Raw genomic sequence first — 27,717 nt, 5'->3', positions numbered from 1 at the left:
TCGATATTATTGTTTTAGGTGACTTCAACCTTCATCTCGCTACTACTCATCCTTCTACTCTCCTGCTCTTTCTATTCTAGATTCATATTCTTTTCCTGACCGTATGCCCTTTGGACAAATCAATTCAGGAAATTAGTTCAACATTTTCCTTAACAAGCACATGCCTGATGTTAGGAAAGATTTTATTTTGCACCTTTCCCTCCATAGATTTCAATGGGATCCCTGTCTTTTTGCTTAAGATTTGACTGTATCCCGATTTTTTACTTCCCTTACCCGTTTTGCTCCTTCTTATGGGGAACCTGACTAGTCCCTAAAACGGTCAGTACTGAGAAGCTTTGGGCCCCGATTCACAGAAGGTTTTCCTGTGGGATTGCGCCATTATTAAATGCTTCTGTAAATCGGGCCTTTTGTTTCTCTTTTAGAATTCCTGTATTTTTACAATTGCACAATCACCTTACAGTGAGGTGCTGTTAGGATACTTTGCATCCGTATATCTTTTTATACAAGGCTATTTGGTTACTTTTGCAATGTGCCCAAGACAAGTTGGTGGTAGCTGTGATATTTGTACAGTTTTGTGACATTTTACTTGTGCACTTTTGCAAGCACCACAAATGACTACTAAAGGTGGCGAGCACCCCAGGACGGTGTGCCACAAAGTTTTTCGCTTGTTATGTGGCCTTCTTCCTGCCTTCTCAGGTCAGGAAATGCTGTATATGAAAATCCCTTTCCCAGGGAAAGCTATGGCTTTTGCGCTAAGGGGCTGTTTTGTGTGTGTGCCAGAGAAGGGGGCTGGGACTGCCTAGACCCAATCCACATCTCTAGTGCCTGGATCTTTGTTGCTGGGCAGATGTGGTGACCAGTGGATATCCATGTGGCTGTTTAATTTGTGCATATCCTTACCATTGGTGGGCTTGGGCATGCTCCCAGCCTGAATCTTGTATAAAAGGAGGGCTCCTGCAACTGTTCATGAGATCCTGTTGGAGCCAAGATTTCTACAAAGAAGAACAGCCTGCTGACGACCAGAGGATGACCCCTGCAGCTGACCAGGATCGACTCCAGTGTTGTCCCGGCGAAGCACTCCTCCTCTGTCCCGATCTCAAGAAGGCCTTTGTTGGTGCTTCCACCCATGCTGTTGGGAACCACCAGGCTCAACCCTTGCTCGAGGGTCTGTGCCTGCTGAGCCCTCGGAGGTGTCCCTGGACCAACCGTTGGACTGACCAGCTCCCTCGCTGCAGGTGGCGACGTTCTGAGCAGAGCCTTGGAACCTCATGGATCTTCAGCTTGTGCCATAAGTCACCTGCTCCTGCACTTTCAGTCGTCTCACACCAGGAGAAGTTGTGCTGGGCCTGTGTTCATAGCTGGACGATCACCCATTGCCGCAGTGGCGGCTGGTGACTTTGAAAGGTGGTGATGCGTAAATTTGTTGGTGCCGATTTTGGAGCGAGCAAGCTCATGACCAGGCATGACCTGGTAACTGGCCATTCGCGGGTGCCGGCCCCGGATGCAACTCCGGCGGCAGCGTGGCGGTTTTAACATCACGGCTACCGCCAGTGTTATAATGGGGTTATAATGGGGCCCAATGTGTTCTTTCCCCAAAGCTAAATGCAAATTAACTAGTCACCTTAGCGCTTTTTTTTACTTGCATTTGTATGTATTTATTCACACTTTTGGGGGGTGGGGAGAGAATGTGATGCCTGTTTCCGTTTATACTAGCTTGTTCGGTCATGTTATACTATGTTGAGCTTTAATTATAATGTTTTGCTTGAAATGTCTAATGTTCAAAAGCCTTGAAGCAGCCATATGGCAGCACCATCCTTAGAGACTGTTTTATGGTACTTATAAAAGAGTAATTAATCATTTAAATACAATCACAATCAAGTCTAAGAAAAAGTTGTATAAGCTTAGTACATCTTCACAACTTCATCAAAGCTAAAGTCCATGACATAGATGCCAGCTTCATCCATTTAATTCAGTAAACATTAGTCTAGCCCTGCTTTTACTTTTGCATTCTGGGACTTGAAGTTCTGGATTGCCCCATTATAAAACCTGGACTACAAGTCCCAGAATGCAAAGATAAAACTAGAGCTGGGCAGACTTACGTTTCCCTAATGGAATGGATAATGTTGGGATGTATGCAATGAGACCTGCACTCCCAACTTTGGGCCATTCCAAAAAGCCTCGATTTCAATTGTAGCTTCATTGTGAACAAAGCATTCAAAGTGCGATTTTCTGAGGTGTCCTTAATAGCGATATACAACACATACATGTTTTAATGTTGAATTCCTAGATCGAAAAAATATATTTTATCGTTTTAACTTGTTTTTAGAAGTTCTGAAAACGTTCAGTAAAAAAATGCCCCCTTTCACTCCTGTCCTGCTGGAAATCATTATTCGGCTTGACTGAGTGGGGGTGGCAGCGAATAGGGGACACAACGCTCGCTAGATGGAGAAAGCTCTGCGGGTTGGCCTTGGGCTTCATGCCTGAATCTGACCTCAGGGAATTCTGGGTGGAAGGGTCCGTCGCCTGCAGCATTTAACAACAGAGCAGCTATATGTCCCCCTGTCCCCAGGATGCTGCTCGGCTTAAGGCAGAGCAGTGGGGCTGGAGGCTCTGGGGCCGAGGGGCATGGAATTGGTTCCCTTCTACCCCAGAGGGTTGACAGGCAGACTGAAGAGGTCACAGGGGTGAAAGGGGAGAGGTAGGCGGTGCGGAGGAGCAGACTAAGAGAAGGACAGAGTGAGGGTATAGAAGTGGAAGGGGGAGGGCAGTGTGAATAATAGCTGAGAGCAGTGGTGGTGATAGGGCGCCCACTAAGAAGGCAAGAGGGGCTGGCACAGGAGATAGGGCACGGTAGGGGAAGGGAGAAGGGCTGTGGTGCAGCGAGACAACGGAAAAGGGAGGAGGGAAAGGAGAGCGGGCGGGGATGGGCAGGAAAATAGGACATATCTCCAAAGTGCAGGGCCTGCAGGCATCAGGCCGGATGGAGGTAGGAGAGTGGGTGGCGGCTGCAGCAGACAGGCAGCTGGCCTTCCTACAGGCAGAGAGGCAAGCGCTTCTGGGAACGGTCTGGTATAGATAGCGGCGCTAGCCCTTACTGAAGCCCCCCAACCCTTGACATTTATGACATGCTAAGCCACACAAATAATGTACACAAACAATTTATCAGATTGGTGGAATCCCCAGGGCAGGGCTCCAGGACCAGGACGGTCGTGGGAGCACTGTCCCTGGGGAATGAAGGCCGCCCGGGCGGGCACCACCATCACTATGTTAAGCCCTAACAAAGTCGCACACACTTACCTGAGATACGTCGTGTGAACCCTCCGTTGACTTCAGGGCAGCTTCTCGAGTGTTGTGATGTCTTCTTCACACAGAGTCCACTCAACAAGGTTGAACTGGATTTCCGTCTGCACGCAGCGCCGTGTGCACACTAACACAGCCAATGACATTCAGTGATTTGCTGTTGTGCTGTGCAGAAGTCCTCAGCAGGTGCGCTGCTTTCACACACATTATGACTAGCGGGGCCACCACTCTAGCGCCCCGCTAGCCTTTACATTGCCATGGGGGTTACGTAAAGTGCGTGGAGCTATGAGCTCCACGCACTTTACATTGGAAAAAGCTGAGTAAGGCGACGCGCCCCTCTGAAACAGCCCGGCAAGCCATGAACAGAAGAGAGCCTCTGTTGGAGCAGCATTCATTTAAAATGAGAAAGCTGCTCCAACAGATTTATTTGGTTTGCAGGCAGCGCTGCAGAAAAAAAAATGCATGCAGACGAACACTTTCTGCAAAAAAAATAAAATGCATGCAGATGAACACTTTCTTGACAGCACAACGACGTGCTCTCTGCTCGCGCCTCTCTGGGGGGGGCGACGCCCCCCCCACCCATTATAAGCGGCCGCCACTACATCGCCGCCTACCCATTGTGACCTATGTTGAATCTTGTCACATTCGTGACCCTGATGGCTCCGTGGCTGTCCAACCTGCTGAAGTCTTCACATTTCTTTGTTTGGGTGTTCTACGGGAAGCTGCCTGGAACTGATTCCTAAGCACTGTGACTGACCAAAACTAAACCCTGCAACGAAAGGTAACCTGTGCAGTCTAGACAATCCTTGTGAAAGGAACCAAGATAGAAGAACAAGCCAGCAACAAAGTCTGGAACCTCCACAAGTGGCACTTGGAGAACTGTTAGCCAAGGGGGTAAGTCTACAAGGGGGTAAAGTCTACATACCTGTTGCTTCACCCCACCTTTCGTAGAGTAATAAGGGTAAAGTCCTGACCCTAACTCACTCTGACCTGACCTTTGGTGGTGGAACCTTAAGGATCCCTCACCCTATGCCTATCCTAGTGTGTTGGGCGTGGGTTGAATCCTGATCAGAACTTTAAGCAACGTTTTACAACTCATATTAATCATAGCCACTCGCACCGCAAATCTCTATATTAACGTACCGGAAGAGTGCACACTTTGGAACTGGTGACATTTGGAAACAAGGCCCCAAACCATCTTAGGGTTACACTTTACAAGAGTAAGTGGAGCTGTTTTGTGATTATACTGAAGAGTTCTTTCCATTTCTATGCATCCGAGTACCTAACTGTGTTTCGCTGGGCATTGAATCAAATGCTATTCTATTTCTCCGAAAGGTAAATGTATATATCTATTTTATAAGGATTTGTGTGATAATATTTGACTAGAGGTTTTACTTAGTGTGTAAACTAAAGGCCTAATAAATAATTGTATTTTTATACTTACCTGTCTAACTGGAATTACTGGTGTTTCTCTGTGTGGACTCGGTGTAGCCCTAAACCACTCTCAAGCCCTTCTTGAGACTAAAAGTTGCTGCTCTGCTACCTCACCTTCATTGTATTGTACTGTATTTGTCATTTATATAGCGCCCTTTCCCCCATTTGTATGGCCTCAATACGCTTTGTGGTGGGAACGCCCTCAATGACCGCAGTCCATGTGTGGGAGGCTCTAAGAGTATAATTAGAGATGCTTGTGTGCATTTTACCAGGTTAGGACTTAGGTGGTCTGGCTAGGCTCCAGTAAGCAGCCCAGAGGTCAGGCATGTGGGTGGGTGCTGTTGGTGGTTTAGGATAGAATGCTAGTGGCAGGGATTCGATGTCTGGAATTTGTCAGGGATTTGTTTGTAGGGTGGCACTGTATACTAACGGCAGAGGTGTTGAGGTACTCAGGGGTTTCAGTATGGACGGCTATGTGAGCTGCTAGACCGGAATAGCATAGCCATATGTGCATTCTAGTGTGCATGGATGTGTGTTTCAATGTCGTATTTTTTGGTCCAATGCGATTGGTTGGTCTCGCTGGCCATGGTCTCCATGGAATGAATGTCTGAGAAGTGGGGCACGGGCCCAGAGGGACAAGGGGGAGGGGGAAGGGGATTATCGACTGTCAGTGAGGGTGTGTGTGTGGGGAGGACGAGAGCGTGTCACAGTGTGCTGCTGTGAACACTGCCAGCATCTGTAAGGGTATGGGTGGATAGGGGTGTTGATGTGTTTGGGTCTAGATTATAGCATAGAGTGTGAGAGGGTTTCAAGAGGAGGAAGGGACGAGCCAGGTTTTGAGGGCCTTTCTGAATGACAAGCAAGTGATTGTCAATATTGCAGATGTGCTGGGGTATGGAGCTCCAGATGGTCAGCGCTTGGACAGAGAAGGTGGATCTGCCAAGTCTGGTGGAGTTGTGATGTAGAACTAGGAGAGCTGCTGTGCCAGATCTGAGCATCCTTGATGGGTGGTTGTGAGTGACTGTCTTGGTGGAATTCCTGGCTGCGTTTTGTGGATGGCTCGGTGAGTGATGCACATGGCTTTAAAGGTAGTGCGTCAACCAATAGGGAGCCAATGGAGGACTCAGTGTAGGGCTGATGTGTTCTCTGGAAGGTAAGTTAATGAGCAGACGGGCACCCGCGTTTTAGATTCTTTACAGTTTCCTTAGCTGAAACGCTGGTGCGCCTAGTTAAAGGTAGTACGCTTACTCTAAGCGGGTGAGGGTTTGGCTAACCTCTCAGTATTTTCCCTCTTCACCATAATAGGGTGGAATCTTTGGAATCTTAAGATCTTCCACCGAGAGCCGATTTTGGAAATACCATAATACCTCCACACCATATATATTCTGTGCATAGGCCGACATCTAGTGGAAGCTGCAGAGTATTACAGTTTTTGTTTTCGAAACTCGAAAAGGGATGTTGACAGGGTGTGCCAGTAATACTATCCCTAGTGTGACTTCCACTGTACCCATGGGCCTTCACGCGTCAAGGTCCCTCAGATTGTTATTTTTCTGACATGAGGTAGCATGAAGTGTAGAGTGAGTACAGTTTTAGCCAAGCAGATACGTATCAGAACAAGCTCATAAGCATCCATGCGCCTCCTCTCCACGGGGAGGAAGGGTGGGCGCATGTGAATCTAAGCAGATACAAGCACCAGAAATACGATTACGGTGAGTAATGTATCCCTTCTGAGGCTTGTGGAATCTGCTTAGATCACATGCTGTGCATAGATTAGCGAGCAGTGTTAAGAGAAGGTGGTGGGATGTGAGAAGGATCATGGGCGAACAGATGTCTTACACCTGTCCCACCTGTGTATCTGACTTGGAAAGAGTGTCAATGCAGAAATGCGGAGTGAAAGGGTGTATTGAGCTCCATGTAGCTGATTTGCAAATGCTGTCTATAGGGACATTTGCAATGAAAGCCAGAGTGGCTCCTGTGCTCCTTGTTGAGTGAGCTCTAGGTGTGAAAGGCAGTGTTTTGTTTGATAATGAATAGCACAATTGTATATATCTGACTATACATCTGGAGATGGCATTTTTGAAAATGCCGTCTCCTTCTCTGCCTGTAGCTATGGAGACAAACAGTTGGTCTGTTTTTCTTAGCGATCTAGTCTTGTTTACATAGTAAAGGACCGCTCTCCTCACATCTAGTGTGTGGAACTTTACCTCAGCTGAGCTTGTGGGTACCTGAAAGAAAGCCGGTAGCTCAATAGACTGGTTTATGTGAAATTTAGAGATGAACGTAGGGGAAAACCTAGGATGTGTACGTAAAACCAGCTTATCCTTGTATACTACAAAGAAAGGATCCTGCACTGACAATGCTTGTATTTCACTCGCTCTTCTTATGGAAGTAATTGCCACTAAGAAGTCAGTTTTGTAAGTTAGGTGTTTAAGACTACACTTATGCATCGGCTCGTAAGGAGGTCCCATGAGCTTAGCGAGTACAACATTGAGATCCCATCCCGGCGGCGGATTAGAAATTGGAGGGTGAAGTCTCTTTACCCCCTCCATGAATGCTTTAATGACGGGCACTTTCCACCATGAGACCTTACTGTGGGAGGTGGTGTAGGCTGACAAGGCCGCCAGGTGGACCTTCAAAGAGTTGAATACTAACCTCGAATCTAGCAAGTGGAGCATATAAGTTAGAATGTGGGATGGAGTACAGTCTACAGGGTTAATTTGTTTAGACTGGCACCAAATTACAAATCTCCTCCACTTGTCAAAGTAACAGTGTCTAGTGTTAGGTTTTCTTGCTTCTTTCAAGATATCCATACACCTCTGTGGTTGGTTAAGATGTCCGAATTCTATGACTTCAGGAGCCATACTGCCAAGTTCATTCAGTGAGGTTGAGGGTGCACTGTTAGCCATCCGTACTGAGTGAGTAGGTTGGTCGGGCACTGGAGCTTGATCGGATCGCACATCGCCAATTTACGCAGATGTGGATACCAAGGTTGTCTTGCCCACATAGGAGCAACTAGGATGAGTGCCATCTGTTCCTTGTGGATCTTGTTGACCACCTTCTTCATGAGAGGTGTTGGGGGGAAAAGCATAAGCAAATATCCCTGACCAGTTCATCCATAGAGCATTGTGCAGTGACGATAAGAATATCTTCCGTTTGAGTGCCCATCTCCAAATTTGTTGCGCAAGCCTAGACAGATTTGGAGAACGTGTGCCCCCCTGTTTGTTGATGTAGAACATTGCTGTAGTGCTGTCTGTCAGGAATTGCACAGATTTGTTTGCTAGGTGAAACTCGAATGCCTGAAGGGCTTTGAATACTGCCAGAAGTTCCATCAGATTGATGTGGTCCTGAGCTGCCACCCGAGACCACAGAGCCTGAGCTGTGTGGTGAAGGTAATGAGCCCCCACCCTGCGAGTGAGTTGTCTGTCGTGACACTCGCTTGTACGTCTGGATCGTGGAAGGGTTTCCCCTTCAGGAGATTCTCTCTCGTCCACAAGCAAAGATTTTGTACTATTGTTGGGGAAACGATCACTAGGTCCTCCAACTGACCACTTGCCTGAGACTACTGTTTCACCAACTAATCCTGCATGGGTGGCATGCGCAGGCATGCGTGTGGTACCAGGTAAATGCAAGATGCCATCATGCCTAGCAAACGCAAAGCTTTGCGCAACCTTATCTGCCAGCCGGCCTGATTATGTGATATATGCAGTAACATGTTTTGGACTCTTTCCTCTGATGGAAAGACTAACCCCTCTTCTGTGTTTAAGACAGCTCCTAGTAACTGTTTGGTTGTGCTTGGCCCTAGGCTTGATTTTATTCTCGTTGATGGAGAAGCCAAAATGAAAGAGAAGGTTGATAGTTCTTCAAATGTTTTGCCAGAAAATTAGGGGATACTCCCCTGTAATCAGCCAGTCGTCCAGGTAAGGATACACTGGGATTGCCTCCCTGCGCAGGTGTGCTGCCACCACCACCAGTACCTTCGCGAATACCCTTGAAGCAGATACTATTCCGAAGGGCAGCATTTTGAATTGGTTGTGCTGGTTCACTATCTTGACACGCAAGAATCTTCTGTGGGCTGGGGACATTGAAATATAAAAATAGGCATCTTTCATATCGATTGTTGCCATGTAATCCCCCTTTTTCAGTAGAGGGATTACCTCTTGTAGCGTAGTAATGCAGGCTTTTTGTGGCTTGACATGGAACAAGTTACTTACCTGTAACTGTTGTTCTCCAGCATGGGTCTGGCATGGATTCACATGCTCATGAATATTCCCTGTCGTCAGGCCGGGAATCCTCGGTATAGAAAAAATCAGTATCAGTTTTGTTTCTGATCTGTCTTTCTCAGTAGTAACCAATCACTGGTCTCTGGGTCATACTGCCCCCAGCCAATGACTGCCCTTTCCCTAAGCCCCGCCCCTGGCAGCCATCCTCAGATTTGGTAGCACGTGAAGTGGCAGTATGACCAAGTGAAGAGCCGCAGAGGGGTAGGCGGGAGGGTTCGCATGTGAATCCATGCCAGACCCATGCTGGAGAACAACAGTTACAGGTAAGTAACTTGTTCCTTCTCCAGCATGGGGTCTGGCATGGATTCACATGCTCATGAATATAAGAATACATAGCAGTATACACATGCACAACCACGGGAGGTGGCAAAAGGCTCAATATCAAGCAATACAACAACTCAACATTAAGCAACTCTTACCTCCTCACCAGGCTCACCTTAGGCGAACAGGTTGCGCAGCACTGCCTGGCCGACTCTGCACTCCTCCCTGGAATCCCGGTTGACGCAGTAGAATCTAGTGAAGGTGTGCGTCGACCTCCACGTAGCAGCCCTGCAGATGTCGAGCAGGGGCACACCAGACAGGAACGCCGTAGTAGCAGCGATCGCTCTGGTCGAATGGGCCCTCGGACGGCCTGGCAACGGTCGGTTTACCAACCGGTGACGGTGCATGATGCAGCCGGAGAGCCATCTGGAAATGGAAGTCTTCGAGAGAGCATTCCCTTGATTCACAGGTCCAAAGTTCACAAACAGCTGTGATGTCTTCCGAAAACTCTTCGTGCGGTCCACGTAGAACTTCAGCGCTCTAGCTACAAACCTCTCTCCCTGGCTTTTCAACCAGTATCTGGCACTCCTTGCCCACCGCATCGTCGCTCTCTGCCCCCACTTCCAGTGCTATGCGGACGATACCCAGCTCATTTTCAGGCTACCCTCGGCCTCCTCCTCTCCTTCCCTCATCTCCGACTGTCTGTCTGCTATCCAGGAATGGTGTGCCGCCAATGACCTCTGCCTTAACGCCAGTAAGACTGAGATTCTACTCATCGGCACACCCACTCCCTCCTTCCCTGCAGCTCTCTGGCCGGCCTCCCTTGGCCCCCTTCCCGCCCCTACCTGCAAGGCTAAAAACCTCGGGGTCATCTTCGACTCCACACTCTCCTTCTCTCCTCATATATCTGACGTCTCTAAGAAGTCACACTACCAGCTGCACCTCCTCAGAGGTATTCTTCCCTTCCTCTCCTTCCCCCAGAAGCTCACTGTCTCCCGAGCCCTGGTTCTCTCTAGGCTGGACTACTGTAACAGCCTCTATCTTAATCTGCCTGCCTCCACTCTCCGCCCTCTGCAACTTATCCAGAACAGAACTGCGAGACTTGTCCTTGGCCTCAAGCCCAGGGACCGTATCTCTCCAGGACTGAAATCTCTTCACTGGCTCCCAGTGGCTGCGAGGATTAAGTTCAAAACCCTCTGCATTGTCCACAAGGCCTTCTGGGGCCTGGGGCCTAAATACCTTCAACTCTCTCTTCCTAAATATCTTCCTTCACGAGCCCTTCGCTCATCCGTCTCCAACTCCCTCATGGTCAGCCGCTTCTCGAAGCAACAAGCTGGGGGTAGATCTCTCTCCGCAGCAGGGGCCTCCCTCTGGAACAGCCTTCCTGCCTCCCTGAAACTTGAGGAGAACCATCTCCGGTTCCGGAAGTACCTCAAAACCTTCCTCTTCGCTTCTGCCTTCTCTCTCCCTCTCCCCTGCTAAACCTGCTTAACTCCCCACTGAATTCTGCACTAAACCTGCATCTGGGCCACTCTCAGCGACCTCGGTCCAGGGCCCAGCCACTCTCCACTTGCACTGCCTCCCTGGCTCCCCCTGCACTGTGGGACTGTCACTGTATCCCTACAGCCCCCCTTCCCAGCACTTGCTCTGCACTTACCTCGCACTTGCCACCAGCTGGTCCTTTTTATTTATTATTTATTATTTTATTACGCTACTTACCTTGTACTGCACTTCCCCCCCACCTCCTCCCCTTGCACTTTCTCCTTTTCCCCTTACCTCTGCACTTGCGCGATCTGAATGACACCTGGCCTAGTAGGATCGTTTGTCTGTCTTCCCCTTGTTTCCCTCTCTCCCTGCCTCGTCGCGCCTTGAAACACTTGTGTATAGGCGCGTTACAAATACCATATCATATCATATCATATCATATCCAGCGAGTGCAGAGTCCTCTCAGCCGGCGACGAAGACGACGGGAAGAAAACTGGCAACACCAAGGGCTCGTTGAGGTGGAAGTCCGACGGCACCTTGGGCATGAAGGAGGGGTGCGTCCTCAGCACCACCCTTGTGTCGTGAAAAGTCAAGTATGGAGGCTTGCAAGACAGGGCCTGGATCTCTTCTACTCGTCGTGCAGAGGTGATGGCCACGAGAAATGCTGTCTTCCACGACAGAAACTTCAACGGCACTGAATGCATAGGCTCGAATGGGGCCCCCATGAGCCTAGTTAGCACCATGTTGAGCTCCCACGCCGGGGCAGGGGCCTTCACCGGCGGGAATGATCGGAACAGTCCTTTCATAAATTCCTTCACCAGACGATGAGATCACAAGGACGCCCGTCCTGTAGTTCTGGTGTAACGTGAGACGGCAGCCAGATGTACCTTGATGGAAGCGTGAGATGGGCCAGCCTTGGCCAAAGACAGTAGGTACGGCAATACTTGAGGGGCCGTAATCCGCAGAGGGTTACTCTTCTGTGCACGGCACCAGACAGAGAACCTCTTCCATTTATGTTCGTAGCACTTGAGAGTTGAGGACGCCCTGGCCTTTGCAAGAACCTCTCTGCAGTCGGCCGGGATGTCGTATCCTCCAAATTCTAGTGCTGCAGGAGCCAGGCCTGCAATTTCAGCGACTCTGGTTCGTGATGAAGAGTGGCGCCTCCTTCTCTGGAAAGAAGATCCGCATCCGTCGGCAGCTTGACTGGTGTGGACGCTGACAAGTCCAGAAGGTCCGGGAACCAGATCTGCCTCGGCCACGCCGGTGCGACAAGGATCATCCTGCACCGGGACCTCTTGAGCTGGTTGACGAGCCGGAGTAGCAACGGCGGGAATGCATAAAGGAACAGGCCGTCCCAGGGGAACGAGAAAGCATCGCCCATGCTCCTCGGTTGGGGAAACCTGCTGACGAACCTCCGGCACTTGGAGTTCGCCGCCGTCGCGAAGAGATCGATCTGGGGTTTGCCCCATCGTCGGAAGAGTCGGTCCACTTGATACTGGCGCAGTTCCCACTCGTGGCACGAGCGCAGCTCTCTGCTGAGTGAGTCGGCGATGGTGTTTTTTATCCCTGCCAGATGAAAGGGTACCAGAAACATCCCCTGGGCGACGGCCCAGTGTCACAGATCCTGGGCTTCCTTGGACAGGGCAGGGGATCTGGTTCCGCCCTGCTTCCGAATGTAAAACATTGTGGTGGTGTTGTCAGTGAAGATCCTCACCACTTTGCCCTTGAGGGACGGAAGGAAGGACCTGAGGGCCTAGAACACTGCGTGGAGCTCCAAGATGTTGATGTGGAGAGTCTTCTCCTCCGAGCACCAAAGGCCTCTCGCGTGGAGACCCCCGGTGTGCGCTCCCCAACCTTCCAGGGAGGCATCCGTCGTCACCGTCACCTGGTGGGCCGGGGCTAGTAAACCTGTTCCCGCTGTCAGATGAGCACAGACACCCCACCATCATATCGCCTGACGGAACGCTTCGTCGAGCGGGATCCTGCCCGTCGTCTGGATCCAGTGGGCGTCGAGGAATTCTTGCAAGGGCCGCATCCGAAGTCTGCAGTGGGACACCAGATAAATGCAGGAGGACATCATTCCGAGGAGGGACTTGATAGACCTCACTCTGGCCACGTCCGTGGCCAGTAGACGTTGCACCTTTCCTAGGATGGTCCTTGTCCTTTCCCCCGACGGTGAGGCCCGCCGCGCCACTGTGTCGAGCTGTGCTCCCAGAAACAGGGCGACTTGCGACGGGACCAGGTGGGATTTTGGAAAGTTGATGGAGAACCCCAGGTCCGTGAGCAGCTGGACGGTCCTTGCAGTGTGTTCCACAGCGAGCTCCAGTGTGAGCCAGTCGTCCAGGTACGGGTAGACGTGGATCCCCTGCAGGCGCAGCCGCGCCGCCACCGGTGCTAGGCACTTGGTGAACACCCTGGGCGCCGATTTCAATCCGAACGGGAGGGCCTTGAACTGGTAGTGCCGCCCTTTGACCACGAACCTGAGGAACTTGCGGTGCCTCTTTAGAATAGGGATGTGGAAGTAAGCATCCTCCAAGTCCAACGATGACAGGAAATCGCCCTCCTCCAGCTGTCCCAGCACGTGCTGGAGGGTGACCATCCGGAACTTCTGTGCCTTGATGTATTTGTTTAGTTGTCGCAGGTCCAGGATGGGACGCCATCCTCCCGTCTTCTTCTTCACGAGGAAGTATCTTGAGTAAACTCCGGAGCCCTGAAGCCTCTTCGGGACAAGCTCGATGGCACCTTTCCTGAGCATTGCCCGTACTTCCAACAGCAGCTGAGGGACATGATTTTCCTTCCTGACCACGGGAGGAATGCGGGGGCACCTCTTCTGGAACTCGAGGGCGTGCCCCAGGGCCAGGGCGTCCAGCACCCAACGGTCGATGGAGATGGACTCCCACACGCCGACAAACTTTGTCAGCCGGCCTCCCACCGGGGTGCTTCAGCGGGGGCCCGACCCGACGGTCGGTTCAATCTTGCTTGGAGGCCGCTTTGTCTCCTTGACCACCTTGGTGACGACGGCGGGATCCACCACCCTTGCCGCGTCCCCTGTAGGCATCCTGCGACGAAGACCTTGCAGCTTGACGGTACATAGAGGAGCTGCTGCCGGCTCCCTTGGAGGCACCCTGTCTGCCTCTGGAGCTCCGAAAGGACGGCCGTCGCTGTTGGAGCACACCCAGGGCACGGGCCGTCTCCGTGTCCGTCTTGATCGCCTGAAGGGATTCATCAACCGCCTTGCCAAAAAGGTTGTTCACATCGAAGGGCATGTCCAAAACCTTGGTCTGAACGTCCTGGCGGAAATCCGTCGCCTTGAGCCATCCTCGTTGTCTCAGGCAAACGCTGTTGCCCAACTGACGGAAACCTGTGTCGGCGATGTCCGTAGCCACCGTAATGGCGTGGTCCGAGGCAATCTCACCTTCCTGTAAAATTTCCAGGGCCTCAGCCCTCTTGGCATCCGGAAGGAAGTCCAACAGAGGGGCGATCTTGAACCACAACTCCCTGTCGTAGCGGGCTACGATGGCCAGGGCGTTGGCCGCCTTGATGGTCGTCGCTGCAGATGAGATGACCCGTCGTCCCATCGCATCCAGCTTCCTACCCTCGACGTCCGGAGGGGAGGTTGAAGTCGAGGCCGATGCCCCCCCCCCCCACTTTCTTCTTGGCCGCCGCCGAAACAACCGAGTCCGGTGTAGGTTGCGCCCTAAGGCACAAGGGGGCAGCGTCGGGGAGCCGGTACTTCTTCTCGTACCGGTCCCTCTTCGCAGGAGCCGTGGCAGGGTTCTTGAGGAGGGCGAGCCCCTCATCCCAGATGTCATCAAGAAGCGGTACGGCGAGGACCGTCTTCCTTTTAGCCTTGCGCCGCTGGTAAAGGAACCCCTCCTTCTTTTCCTCGGGGCAGAGCTGGAAAAGCTCGGATGCCCTGGAGATCATTGCATGGAAGGATCCAATATCGTCGGGCAGGGGGCGACTGGGGACACGTCCCCTCGTCGCCTCCGTCGTCATCTGTACCCGTCGTAGTCGCGTCCATGCCTGTATCATCCCCATGGGTAGTGGACCGGGGGAAAGGCAGAGAAGGCCGCAGAGGCGGGAGAGGAGGCCTAGGATGCGTCGTCCTCCTCTTAAGTTGTGGGCTCCACGAAGGTCCTAGCTCCGGTTCCACTGTCGGGTCTGGCTCAGGCACCTCAGTCGGGGGAAGGGGCAACCTAGTCCTTATCTCCGAGCATAAGGACTGGATGGCTGACAAAATGGCCGCCGAGGTGTCCTGCGGCGCCGGAAACGACGGGAGAGAGGGCTCTTGAGGAGCCTCGTCTGCGTCACCGTCGCCCTCGTCATCGCCCTCGTCGGGATCCCTCCCGATGGGCTGGGCCTCCTCCACGACTTGGATGAGCTCCTCTTCAGAGGTCGTGTCTGTATCCACGACGGCCACCAACCCCTCCCCCCCCTTTCCAACGAGGACTTCGTGGGGGTCTTCTCGATGGGCCTGAAAGAGGACTCCATCCGCGGTGGCAGGGAGACTCTGGTACCTGAAGGCGCCTCCACTGGCATAGCCTCCACAGGCTGAGCCAGGGCCGCGGTGACATCCTCGATCGAGTTCTTAGCAGGGTGAATTAAGGCCAACGCCACCTTCTGTACGCCTGGGGCCTTCACCTTGGGGGGAGGGTCCGAGTCTCGCTCCCCATCTGCCGGAATCTTCAAGATCGACCGGGGCCTCTCCAGAAGCTTTGCCGGGTTCTCGGACTTCCTCTTACCCGAGCCAGAGCGTTGGCTCGTGGTCGATGGCGCCGGGGAGGGTGCGCCCTGCCTGGCAGCCAAGGAGCCCGACCATTCGGCGCTCCCGGTGCCCGCGGTGCTTAGCCTTTTGTTGGGCCCCCGTCGCCGGAGCACCCTCACAGGACTTAGAAGACCGCTCGGACTTCTTCTTCTTCTTCTCGCCTGGCAGGCTCTTACCTTCCAGCCAATTGGCAAGACGGAGGTGGAGATCCTTCATGGTCCGCTCCGACATGCTCCCACAAAACGCGCAGTCCTTTTCCTTGTGTGTCTTGTCCTCATGGAGACAGTAGAGGCATAACGAATGCTCGTCCTCCTTGAAAACGTTCTGAAGCTGGCATCCAGGGCAGGTCCTGAATAGCTTCCCGGGCGTCGAGCTCCCTTTCTCCTGGGCCATGTCCGGGGTAGGCCTCAGAACTTCTGGAATCCTCCAAAAGCGTAACTCGACGAAATCTTCACCCTTGAGGGGCGTAGAAACTCCAAAACGGATCCCCGTTGATCAGAAGTAGAAACGGTGGAGCTTGAGGCTCTATTTAACCGAAAAAATGAGAAAATCTCCTGAAAAAGCGCGAAAACGCAGCAAAAGCTCGAGAGCTAAGCACGAGGATTCCCAACACTTGAACGTGCGGTAAAAATCTGAGGATGGCTGCCAGGGGCAGGGCTTAGGGAAAGGGCAGTCATTGGCTGGGGGCAGTATGACCCAGAGACCAGTGATTGGTTACTACTGAGAAAGACAGATCAGAAACGAAACTGATACTGATTTTTTCTATACCGAGGATTCCCGGCCTGACGACGGGGAATATTCATGAGCATGTGAATCCATGCCAGACCCCATGCTGGAGAAATTTGTTTGCAGGGCGCAAATCTAATACTGGGCGCATTGTTAGATCTTTCTTTGGCACAAGGAAGTAAGATGACTAAATACCCCCCGTTTATCTGGTTGGCCGGGACGATTTCCATTGCGTCCTTTAGGAGAAGCGTGGCGATTTCCTCGAGGAGGATGCGCTGGTCTTCTTTGGAGTGGGTCTTTTGGCATGGGGGGTGGTCCGGTGTCGCTCGAGGAGCTCTATACTATATCCGCCTGCTATGGTGGACAGCACCCATCTGTCTGAGGCGATTCCCTTGCATGCTTGGGTGAAGTTGGAAATGCGCCCTCCTACTGGAGAGGCATGGGAGGGCATCTGAAGCGGGATGTCACAGTTTTTGAGGTGGAGTACCACCTCTGGAGGAGGGACCCCTACCCCGACCGCGAGATCTGTGCGGTCGTCTCTGGTAATTCTGAGAGGCTTGACCTTGATTATTTCCCCATGCTGTTCCCTGACCCTGATTATAGCTGGAACCCCTCTGGGAAAATTGTCTGTGTGAGCGACGAAAATTGCTGTTTCCCCTTTGGCCAGGAGGTTTGTTGGTCAATTGTCCCAAGGACTTCAGTGTGTCATATTCTTCCTTGGCTGTCTTCAAGGCGTCCTTAACGGCCTTGCCAAAGAGAACATTAGGCTCAACGGGCATGTTAATGAGAGTAGCCTGCGTCTCTGGTTTAAACCCGGATTGGCGTAACCACGCGTGATGTTTAATAATGGTACCCTCAGCTATGATTCTGCCAGCGTTGTCTGCGGCATCAAGACTGCTCTTCAGCAAGCAGCTGGAAACTGCTCTTCCTTCTGAAGCCACCAGTGCTAATTGAGACTTGAGGGGTTCCGGGGCTGAGGAGGGGAATGCGGAGACCCTGTCCCACTTATGGAATTTGAAACTGGCTAATAGAGTAGAGCTATTAGCTATTCTGGTCTGGAAAGCAGCAGAAGAGGCATCCTTTCTGTACATTGTGTATAGCCTTTTACTTTCCTTGTCCGGAGGAGCCTCAGAGGAGGCTAGAGGAGTACCTGCCCTTTTCCTTGTCGTAGTAACGACGAGCGAGTCAGGTTTTAGTTGACCCCTGATGTACAGTGGGTTAGATGGGGCAGGCCTGAAAAGTTTTTCTATGTGGGGTTCACTGCTCGCGTTTGATTTGGTGTTTCTAGCCAGGGTTGTACCTTTCGCTGGATAGATTTTAGTAGGGTAATACATTGAGGCACAGCCTTTTTATCTCCCAAGATCTCGTCAACAAAATACTTGTCCTGCGGATCTTCTTGAGTAGATATTTTGAAGTGCTTGGCCGCCTTAATGAGTACTTCATTTAAAAGAGGCTGATTATCTACAGGTGAGTCTACCACAGGGGAAGTCATTGTCCACTGGGGAGTTGATGTTGTACATGACCATCTCTGGATCACCCTCATCATCCTCATTATCTCCATAACAAGGATCTGCGGCCTCCTGACTATATAGATCCTCATGATCAGGGTCCAGGTCATATAGTTCAATGATAGTGGGATCTTGCACTGGCTCACTGGGGCGAGACCTTTCAGCAATTGATTGAACAGGGTTTAGAAACCCAGAGGCCGCTGTTGTGGGAGGGGTAGAATGAAAACTTGTGAAGCAGTTGGGGTCCTTTTCATAAGAATTTAATATGAAAGACATTCTACTCATGACCTTATCTATATCTTCGGATGACCATTGGGCAGAACTAGGAAAGACCCTAGGTTGAGGTAGGAGACCTACGTCTTCTGGAGTGGGTGGGAGTATAGTAGAAGGTGCAGACTTTTTCTTTAAGGTTGAGGATAGGGAATCGTGAGGTTCCTTACTGTTGTGAGGGGCCTTCTGTGATTTATCTGCATGAGGTGTCTTAGAAGAACTCTTCCTAGACTCCTTCGACTTAGTAAGGCCTGAAGGAACGTTCTTTTCTATTAGATGGGCGAGTCCCGTCTGTATGGGTTCTTCAACCAATTTCGACGTAGAACATTGAATCTCGGCTATGGGCCGATCCGAAGTGTCATCATCTGATTCACGATCTTCGGGAATTTCTTTATCCCTGATGTTTGATCTGCTTTTCGACAGTCAGTATTTGTCATGTGGCGATCTCGATCCGAAGTGCCCAGACGACAAAGAATCAACTGACCTTTCCCTGGATGTCGTGCTTTGCCGTTTGCTCGACACATGTGTCAAATCTCGGCGGTGGGTTGTGTGTTTGGTGTGGTGGGTAGTGGGAGCGCTTATGCTGCCGGGTGTTGTCTCTGTACCAGGGACATCGGCCTGTCTGTTGGGGTTAGGGGCCTGCGCCAGGGAAACCGGAGTAACCCTGTCGCCTTCGCCATCCGATACCGCAGCGTTGCTGCCGTCGCTGAAGGCACCCTCCACTTCCATGGCCTGGAGCTGCCTGGCGTGGTGGGCCCAGTATTTAGTTAATCAGTCCTTCAAAGTCTTGGGTTTGAAGAGTCTACCCGCTCAACAAAAACCCTCAATGTGGTCTCACGGAAGACACAGATTACACACAAGGTGTTTATCGACCCACGGGAACTTCTTGTTGTACTTGGGGCATAATTTAAAGGGGGTCCTTTCCATAACAGAATGACACGACAGCTAGGCGATGTACGAGAAATGGTATATACATATGATGTTGATTTGATTGTGTTTATATTTGAAAAGTTGATTTTATCAGCTAACCAAATTTAAAAAAATTTAAAAAGGGTATATACATTCTAAAATGACCTCACCCTCTCTCCCTACTGTTAGGGCCGAAACCCGTAGCGGCCTTCCAAGGCCGGAACGGATCCGTCGACAGGAGTCTTTCGACGGTCGTTTGTTGTTATTCACCAGCGTCGGGCTGTATCGATAGTCGGTGAGTATAAAGGATGGCAAGAGGAACGATCGTTAATCTGATAATAATAAATGGCAATAAGCCAAAAGAGAACTCCGCTATAACCGTCCGTCTATGATGGCGGAAAAAAACAATCACAGACGTCACACTAGGGATATTATTACTGGCACACCAAGTCGACGTCCCTTTTGGAGTTTCGAAAACAACTGCAAAACTCTGCAGCTTCCACTGGATGTCGGCCTATGCACAGCATGTGATCTAAGCAGATTCCACAAGCCTCAGAAATTATAAGGTACTCACCGTAGAGACGAACATACTCTTTGGGCCTCATTACAACCCAGGCGGTAAGTTCCCTACTTTACCACCATGGTGTAAACTCTGTTTACACCATGGTGGATGGCGGATTTACCGCCCCATTCCAAGGTGAGTGGGGCGGTAAATCCCCATTCCCCATTTACCCTTCCCCATTCCCATTTATGCCGCATAGGGCATAATGGGAGTGGGGAAGGCGCTAATTACGGCACCATAAATTACGGTGCCGTAATTAGCGCCAAGGCGGGTTAGCGCCTTGCATTTTAACACCTGCTAAAAGCAGGCATTAAAATGGTAATCAGGCGATAAGGGTTAACGGCGCTGACGGCGCCGTTAAACCCATAACTCCTGGGTTGTAATGAGGCCCTTTGTCCTTAGTCCCCTTGCCTCCATAATGCATGGGCGTCCTTTCCAAGGGACGGGAGACGGAACGTTTTTCCCCAGAAAAAACCTTCTTCACCTTTAAATTTAGAGGCGCATGGGAGTGCGGCCCTGAAAGCATGCACTGCCCTAACTCCGCCCTCCGGCCCCAGACCTCAGTCCTAGCCGCGTCAACAATAGATTAACATTGCCTGATGACACCAGTTTTATTAGGAGGGAGGATGGTGGGACGTATGGAGGAAAGGGGACCATGGACTAGAAGTACGTTAGTCACCACGGTGAGTAACTTATAATTACTCTTACGTCCCATCCCCTTTCCTCCATACTGCATGGGCGATTACAACTGAGTGTAGCCCCAGGGTGGAGAGGAGACCCTCCTCAAGCAAACAGGTGTCCAAGAACCGCCAGTCTGAAAGCCGTGTCTGATATAGAACCGGCGTCAAACAGTAGTACTTGCAGAAAGCCAAAGGTGTGTGCCATGTGGCCGCCCTGCTTATGACTTGCCAGGGGACATTCCGCGGGAAAGCGATTGTCGTTGCCTTGGCTCTGACCGTGTAGGGGTGCATGTTGGCCGGCAGTGGCTTGTGCTGTCCCTCGTAAGCTTCTTTGATGGCCGAGACCATCCAACGAGCTATGGAGGCCTTAAAGGCCTGATACCCCGGTCTAGATCCGCCGAAGGTGACAAAAAGTGCATCCGACTTGCGTAAGCCCTTGGTCCTGTCCAAGTAGAATTTCAGGACCCGCCTGACATCCAGGCAGTGCAGAACTCTCTGTGCCTCGTCTTTGGGCTCAGCATAAAACGTAGGTAGCACTATTTCTTCGTTCAGATGGCATGCGGAAGGCACATTGGGCAAGAATGCTGGGTGCGTCCACAGAACTACTTTATCCTTGTGAAACGTATTGTATGGCTCTGAGGCGACCAGTGCCTGGATTTTGCTGATTCTGCGAGGTGAGGCAGACTAGCAAGGCCTTCTTAATGGTGACCAGCCTGATGTCCGTGGATGCCATTGGTTCAAATGGTTTGTGCACCATGGCACCCAGAACACAGGGTGTGGCCTCTTGATGGCCGGGTAGTGTCTGGCGAGTCCCGTCAAATGCTTCTTGTCAATCGGGTTGGAAGTGGAAAAACTCTCCTCCTCTGAGTTTCTGTAAGCCCCAATGGCTGCCAAGTAAGTTCGGCATGTGTCCACCTGCCCACCTGAGTGGGCGAGGTGTGCCGAGAAGGAGAGCACGTTGTCCAAGGTACATGCAAGGTGGTCGATATCCTTAGCGTCTGCCCAGTGGCAGAACCTGGTCCACTTGCTCCTATACTGGGCCCTGGTAGACTTGCTCCTGGCCCCCTGTATAATTTCTGGGTTAGCCTGGGAAAGGCTGAGGTGAGCTAGCGTGACCTGTTAAGGAACCACACTGTGAGGGATAGTTTCTGTGGCGTGGGGTGGATGAGCCTGCCCCCCTGCTCTGCCAGAAGATGTGCTCGGCCCATCACAAAGGCGAATGGGCGACTTCTCCGAGAGGCTGAACAGCTCTGAGAACCATGGCTTGGCCGGCCACCACAGCGCTATTAGAATGGCGCTGAGGTGGCGAGATGCCTTGATATTGCATCAGTGGTGTGGGCGGGAAGGCGTATGCTGACATTCCGTCCCACTGAATCTGGAATGCATCGCCCAGGAAGCGAACAGTTGGCACTTCCTTTTGTCTCAGGAGGCAAAGAGGTCCACCTGGGAGTGTCCCCATTTGTACAAGATTTCCTGCAGAACTAGGTCGTTCAACTGCCACTCGTACTTGTCCGCACCCAATCTGCTAAGCCTGTCTGCCCCCAGGTTGGATTCCCCCGTATGGTGGACAACCCTGTGGTAGATGTCATTCTCCAGGGCCCATGCACAGTGAGGGGGATCTGGTACCTCCGTGCTTGTTGATATAGAACATGCTGGTTGAGTTGCCTGAATGAGGACGACCTCGCCCACGATAACCAGAAGGAAGGCTCTGAGCGCCAGCCAGATCACCTTCAGTTCCAGCCAATTGATGTGGTACTCCTGCCAGGTCCAGGTACCATAGACGCAGGGGTTGTCCAGAGTGGCCCCCCCAACCCTCGTGAGAGGAGTCCGTGGTGATGGTGACCTGCGGAGGAGGCTGCTGGAAAGGCTTGCCCAGCCGAAGGTTGTAGTCCCTGGATCACCATGTGAGGTCCGGGTGAAGTGATGGGCGAAGGTTGATCATCTCTAACTGAGAGCCTCGCTCCTGGTTCCAAGAGGCTGTAAAGTGCAGCTGTATCCTCCTCATCCTGAGTCTCGTGTGGGAGACGGCCAAGAGGAGTGCTGCCATGAGACCCAGTAGGTGTTGGTACCATCAGGCTGAGGTCACTCTTCTGCTGAGGAAGTGCGCAGTGGCCCTCTTGAGTGCCGTGATCTTGTCTTGAAAGGGAAAAAATCTCTCAGAGCACATTTCCCAAATGAGACCCAAGAAGGTCAGTGTCTGCGTGGGCTGCAGCTGCAACCTCTTGAGGTTGAGTGAAAAACCCAGCTTGCGCAGTGTGTTCATAAGAGCGTGGGAAGTATGGTGCACTGCTTCCAGAGATGTCACCCTGACAAGCCAGTCGTTGAGGTACGGGTAAGATGTGGTGGCCCTGCGACCTGCGGAGTGCTACCACTGTGTTCATCAGCCTGGTAAAGATCCTGGGGGCCGAGTTGAGGCCGAAAGGAAGCACCTTGTATTGGAAATGGTTGCCCATGAACCTGAATCGTAGAAAATAATGAGGCTGCCAGATCGGAACATGTAGGTACGCGTCCTTCAGATCCATGGAGCACCTACAGTCTCCCCTGCACAATGTCTCTGCTATCAAAGCTGGCAAACCATCTTGAATTATTGAAGAGGTAGGGAGAGGTTGAGGGTGGAACTCTCGGGCCCGCCTGGTTCTTCTTCTGAATGGCGAAAATCCTGGAGTAAAAGCCCAAGCCTCGCTGGGAGGCTGGGACTTCCTCCACTGCTCTCGATCAGCGACCCGATCTCCGCCAAAAGAGTTGCTGTCCCAACCTGTGGGAGTGGAGGGGAGGAGGGAGGAGAGGATGGGATAGGGAGGCGGTACCCCGTGGAGACTACAGAGAGGAGATCGAGGGGTCCGTGAAATTCTGGCATCTGAAATATGCATGGAGAGCAAGCCTGCCCCCCACTGGAAACACGTGGACACGGAGGGGCATGTCATGCCTTCTTTCCCTCTGAGGCTGTTTCGGAGGAGGGGCACCGGAAAAAACCCTTACTCCCCGCCACCCCCTTTTGTTGTTTGCGCCGATGTTGAGTCGGCGAACGGTCAGGCTGCCTGGACCTCCGCTCTTGGAAGCCACGGAACCCTCTGCATGTACGCCCCTTGCCTGAGTGCTGCTGTGACTGGGTGTACGTTTTGGGCGTGGTCTTTGTCAGGATGGATAAAGATGTTTTTCTTTTTGTCCAGCTCTGTCCGTTGTGGAGTGGAAGCGGTCACCCCCTTCGAACGGAAGATTGAAGATGCGTTCCTGGACATCCGGGTTGAATTTCGTAGCACGGAGCCAGGCCGTTCTTCTAATGTCTGTGGGAATGCAGATGGCATGGCCAGAGGTGTCAATGTTGGCCATGGTGGACTCCATTTTATCCTGACCACCATCTTGGCCTCTGCCAATCCCGCCTTGAATCGTGATTGGCTCTGCGCCGGAAGCTCTGGGAGGAAAGCCGAAATTTCCCGGCAGAGCCTCTGGTTAACGACCGCGAGCATGGCATCCGCGTTGGCTTGACGAAGGTGCAAGGATGCGTTGGAAAACAGCTTCTTCCCGTACGCCTCCAAGATCATCTCCTTCTTGCCTAGCAGTGCCGCGGAGGAAGAGGCCGAGGACGACTGAGGCTTGGAGTATAGTGATGCCGCAGCGATCACCGAAGAGTGTGGCTGAGGGTGGGCCGATAGCAAGAGTCTATCCCCCTCCATCTGCCTGTACTTGGCGTCCAGGCGTCGATTGACCGGCTGGACCGAGTGGGGCTTGAGCCAACCATTTTTGGCCAAGTCAACTATGTCCTTCTGCATCGGGATCCCCGTTCTCGGTGTGGGATGTAGCGTGAGGACCTCGGCGAGGACCCCGTCTGATGGTTGCTCGACCTCGGGTTGAGGAAGGCCCAAGTACTCTGCCAACCCCACAAGACGTCCATGGAAGGCCTTGGCTGATGAGGGTTTGTCGGTGTCTTCCTCCTCATCCGTGTCCACCTGAGGGTCCGGTTGGTTTGGCACTGGTGGAGGGGTGCTGGGTGCCGAAGCCTGGGGTGTGGAGACCAGAGCCACAGGCTGCAGCGGAGGCTGGTATGGAACCGCCTGCACTATCGGTTATGGGGCTAGAGCGGGTGGCGGAGGCTGAACAGAGGCCTGCGCTGCCAGAGCCATTGGCGGAAGCACATCTCTGATAGCGTCCTTGAGGATGTTCCCCATCCGAGGAGATTTCATGAGTTTGAGGAACCGTTTAAAGAACCTTTCCTCGCAGGCCGGAGTCATGGTTGACGGGGTAGCGAGGGGCTGCTGGAGCAGATGTGTGCCCTGCCCATATGGACGCAGCGGGAACCTGCCTTGCGCGAAGGAAGGGTAAGCTGTAGGCCAAATACCTGGTTGACACCAGTCCCACCTCGACACACGGTCCTCCACCTGCTGGCCTCCCTGAAGCGGCGTCGGCCGAATGTCTGGATTTTCTGGTGCGGCAGCCATTTTGTTGGGAAGAGCCCGTCGCAGGATGGTCACCTGCTGAACCTTGTACAAGTTGACATGCGCCGGGGAGGAGCGTGATGCCTGAGGACTGAGTACCTGAATGATAAAAAGACAAAAAAGACAAAAGAGACAAAAGAGAAGAAGTATCCATGTGCAGAATTACATGGCCGAAGCCAAACCCAGGAGTGCTGGAGGTGTGGCACCAGAGGGCGGAGTCAGGGCAGCGCGTGCTCCCAGGGCCGCACCCCTGCACACCTCTAAATTTAAAGTGGAAGGAGGTTTTTTCTGGTGAAAAAAGTTTTGTCTGCCGTCCCTTGAAGGGACGCCCATGCAGTATGGAGGAAAGGGGACAGGACGTAATAGTCATATATTTACACACACAGAATAGCAATCATCCCGCTTAAGGAGGAGTACAGAGCTGTTACCAGCCCTGTATGCCCCCCTAAGCGGGGGTGACAGCTACAATAGCAAAGAATTAGTGTATCTCAAAATGTAAACTCAGAAGGAATTGCTGTAAAAACAGACAATAGTGAATAATGCTAAGGAAAAATAAAAGTTATTAACATATCATGCTTTACCTGATGTACTTGTGCTTGTGCTCGTGCTTGGTTCACTGTTGGTGCTCTCCATCATGGACTTGTGCTGGCTCTCTTTATGCTCTGTGTTGCAAAAGAGAACAAAGTTTAGTTATTATGGCAAAGGCAGCCTCAGTGAAGGGGAGCAGTGATGAACAAACATAAAATATTGCATCAAATCACAGCTGGGGTTCAAGGTTTCATATCGTTCAAGAAGATCCAGACTTCTAAAAGGGCAATTAAAAAAACATGTCAGTCAATCAATAGAAGCGGCTGATGGATGTAGAGCAGGCCTATTTTATAAGGAGACTACAAAGTTGGTACAGCACTAGAAACCGCAGATCCCTGCGCTTATCCTTTGACAAAATTAGTTGAGCCTGCTGCCGGTGAGGGGTTCTTGTAAGACGGTGATCTTCCGTCCTGGCAAATTATAGGGTGAGTAGGCGGTAAGAACCGGTATCACACAGGCGCTAGGTAGGTCTGAGGTGGAATTTTACTCTGTTTAGTTACATATACGTCTCAAGTAATGCAATGAAAAATCTTAACACTTTTTGTATTGTGTGTTTTATTGGTTCACGTAAGCAGGCGGCGCGTGTTTCGACCCGACAGGGGTCTTTTTCAAGGCTATGGTGAGACAGCCAATTGTGGTATACATTTAATATTAAAAAGCAAAGAACCGTGTGATGCGACAAAGGGAGTTATATTAAAACGTACAATATAAAAGTGTGACTAATGGTCATTTGGTGACATTTGACAGTGAAGAGCCGTGACATTATAACATCCAACAGATTTATAAAAAATAAGTGAACATTTTCTTAATAAATAAGTTTTTCCAAAAATTGTTTCAAAATAATTTTCTGTGGGGCAAGATCGCTTGTCTGGGAGTGAACCTAACAGACTCCATCTCTGGGATATACACGGCAAACGACCCAGAGTTGCTCTCTAAGATCAAAACAGACCTAAATAGATGGACCCCCATGCGCATATTCTGGCTGAGTAGGATAGCTACAATAAAAATTGTTACGCTTCCCAGGCTATTATACCACTTCCAGGCGCTTCCTGTCAAAGTTCCACAATCGTTTTTTAAAGCAGTTAATAAACTGATATCACAATTCATATGGCAAAACAAACACCCAAGATTAGCTCTGGAAACCCTAATGGCTCCGAGATCAAGGGGTAGGTTGGGGTTTCCGAACTTCGCCAAATACTATGAGGCTGCCCAACTACGGGTCTTGTGTGAATGGTTTTCAAACGATAGGTCAACACTGGGGGCTAGGATGGATCAGGCGGTAGCACTGGTTCCTCTGAAGGGTCTATTATGGTTGAGAAGACAAGGCAGACCACAGAGTGCAAGGCTTAGCCAGGTAGTGACTGTGGTCCACGACATATGGGACCGCCTTCTAAGACAAAGCTGCTTGACAACAATACCATCTCCATTCATTCCCTTGTTCGACAACCCACAGTTCTCCCGGGGGAAAAACCCAAATTCATTCACAAGGTGGCGGGTGGTGGGCTGCAGGAAGGCACGAGATATGATTTCTGACGGAGACGTTAGGTCATTCGACTACTGTAAGCAACAAATAGGGCTGAAAGAGAAGGACTGATTGGAATGCTGAGGCACTGGTTGAAACAACCCGACATAAAAAAGACGGCACTAAGGAATCTCACCCCATTTGAGAAGTTCATCGCAACTCACTCAGGGGATAAGCAGTTAGTATCCAAGCTATACACGATATTACAAGGGGAATGTCTGAATAGTATCTGGGCATATATGGAACGCTGCAGAAGACACTCATGGAAGAAATACCTGTAAAACACTGGAAGAAACAATGGGATCAAATACCGAAACTAACACAATCCATTCAAAACAGGGAAGCATGGTACAAGGTGGTGGTACAGTGGCACTACACCCCCGAAAGATTACACTCAATGTGCGTAGGAATAAAACAAGAATGCTGGAGGGGCTGCTCATGGAGAGGTGATTGGAGGCACATATGGTGGGATTGCCCGGTACTGGAGGGGTTTTGGAATGAGGTAAAGAGCCAGATACAACAAATGGTAAGTGGCTCACCAGCCTACTCCCTCAAGGAATGGATGTGTGGCCTTTTCGACCCGGAGTTTCAGATTCTTACAAAGCCCCAACGGAAAGTGTTCATGATTCTGTTAATAGCGGCCTGGTTAGTTCTGGCAAGGAAGTGGAAACAAAAGACACCCCCCGACGAACACTGAGTGACTGTATAAGATATGGGGGATTCTAGCTATGGAATGGGTGACCTATGGGATACAAGGAGAGAGAGAGAGAGACAAATTCCATAAGCACTGGGGAATGATACTGGACTACCTTCGGGGAGATTACATGCAACAATGGTGTCCCAAAAATGTGAAAATATTGGACATAATCTAGGCGCTAAAACGCAAATGGAGGTAACAACGTATGCAAGGTCTTGTGGGTCTCAGAATCAGGCTTGGGGGTGGGGGGAAGGGGATGGGGGAAGCAGAGGGAACTGTTCTTTCTTTTTTGTT

At 51.3% G+C, this 27,717-nt stretch overlaps 1 protein-coding gene across 2 annotated transcripts in view; it reads right to left on the bottom strand.

Moving 5' to 3' along the window:
• Nucleotides 1-27,717, bottom strand: part of ZFYVE26 (zinc finger FYVE-type containing 26) — a 1,501,667-nt gene that overhangs the window by 1,169,033 nt on the left and 304,917 nt on the right. For both annotated transcript variants that reach the window (XM_069638726.1, XM_069638727.1), the window contains exon 12: nucleotides 25,198-25,278. In XM_069638726.1, coding sequence (XP_069494827.1) covers nucleotides 25,198-25,278 — 81 coding nt within the window. The remainder of the gene's footprint in view (nucleotides 1-25,197; nucleotides 25,279-27,717) is intronic.

Source organism: Ambystoma mexicanum, chromosome 14, assembly GCF_040938575.1.
Source record: "Ambystoma mexicanum isolate Mex_15411 chromosome 14, UKY_AmexF1_1, whole genome shotgun sequence".
Taxonomy (NCBI): Eukaryota; Metazoa; Chordata; class Amphibia; order Caudata; family Ambystomatidae; genus Ambystoma; species Ambystoma mexicanum.
This window is presented reverse-complemented; position numbering and strand designations above follow the sequence as displayed.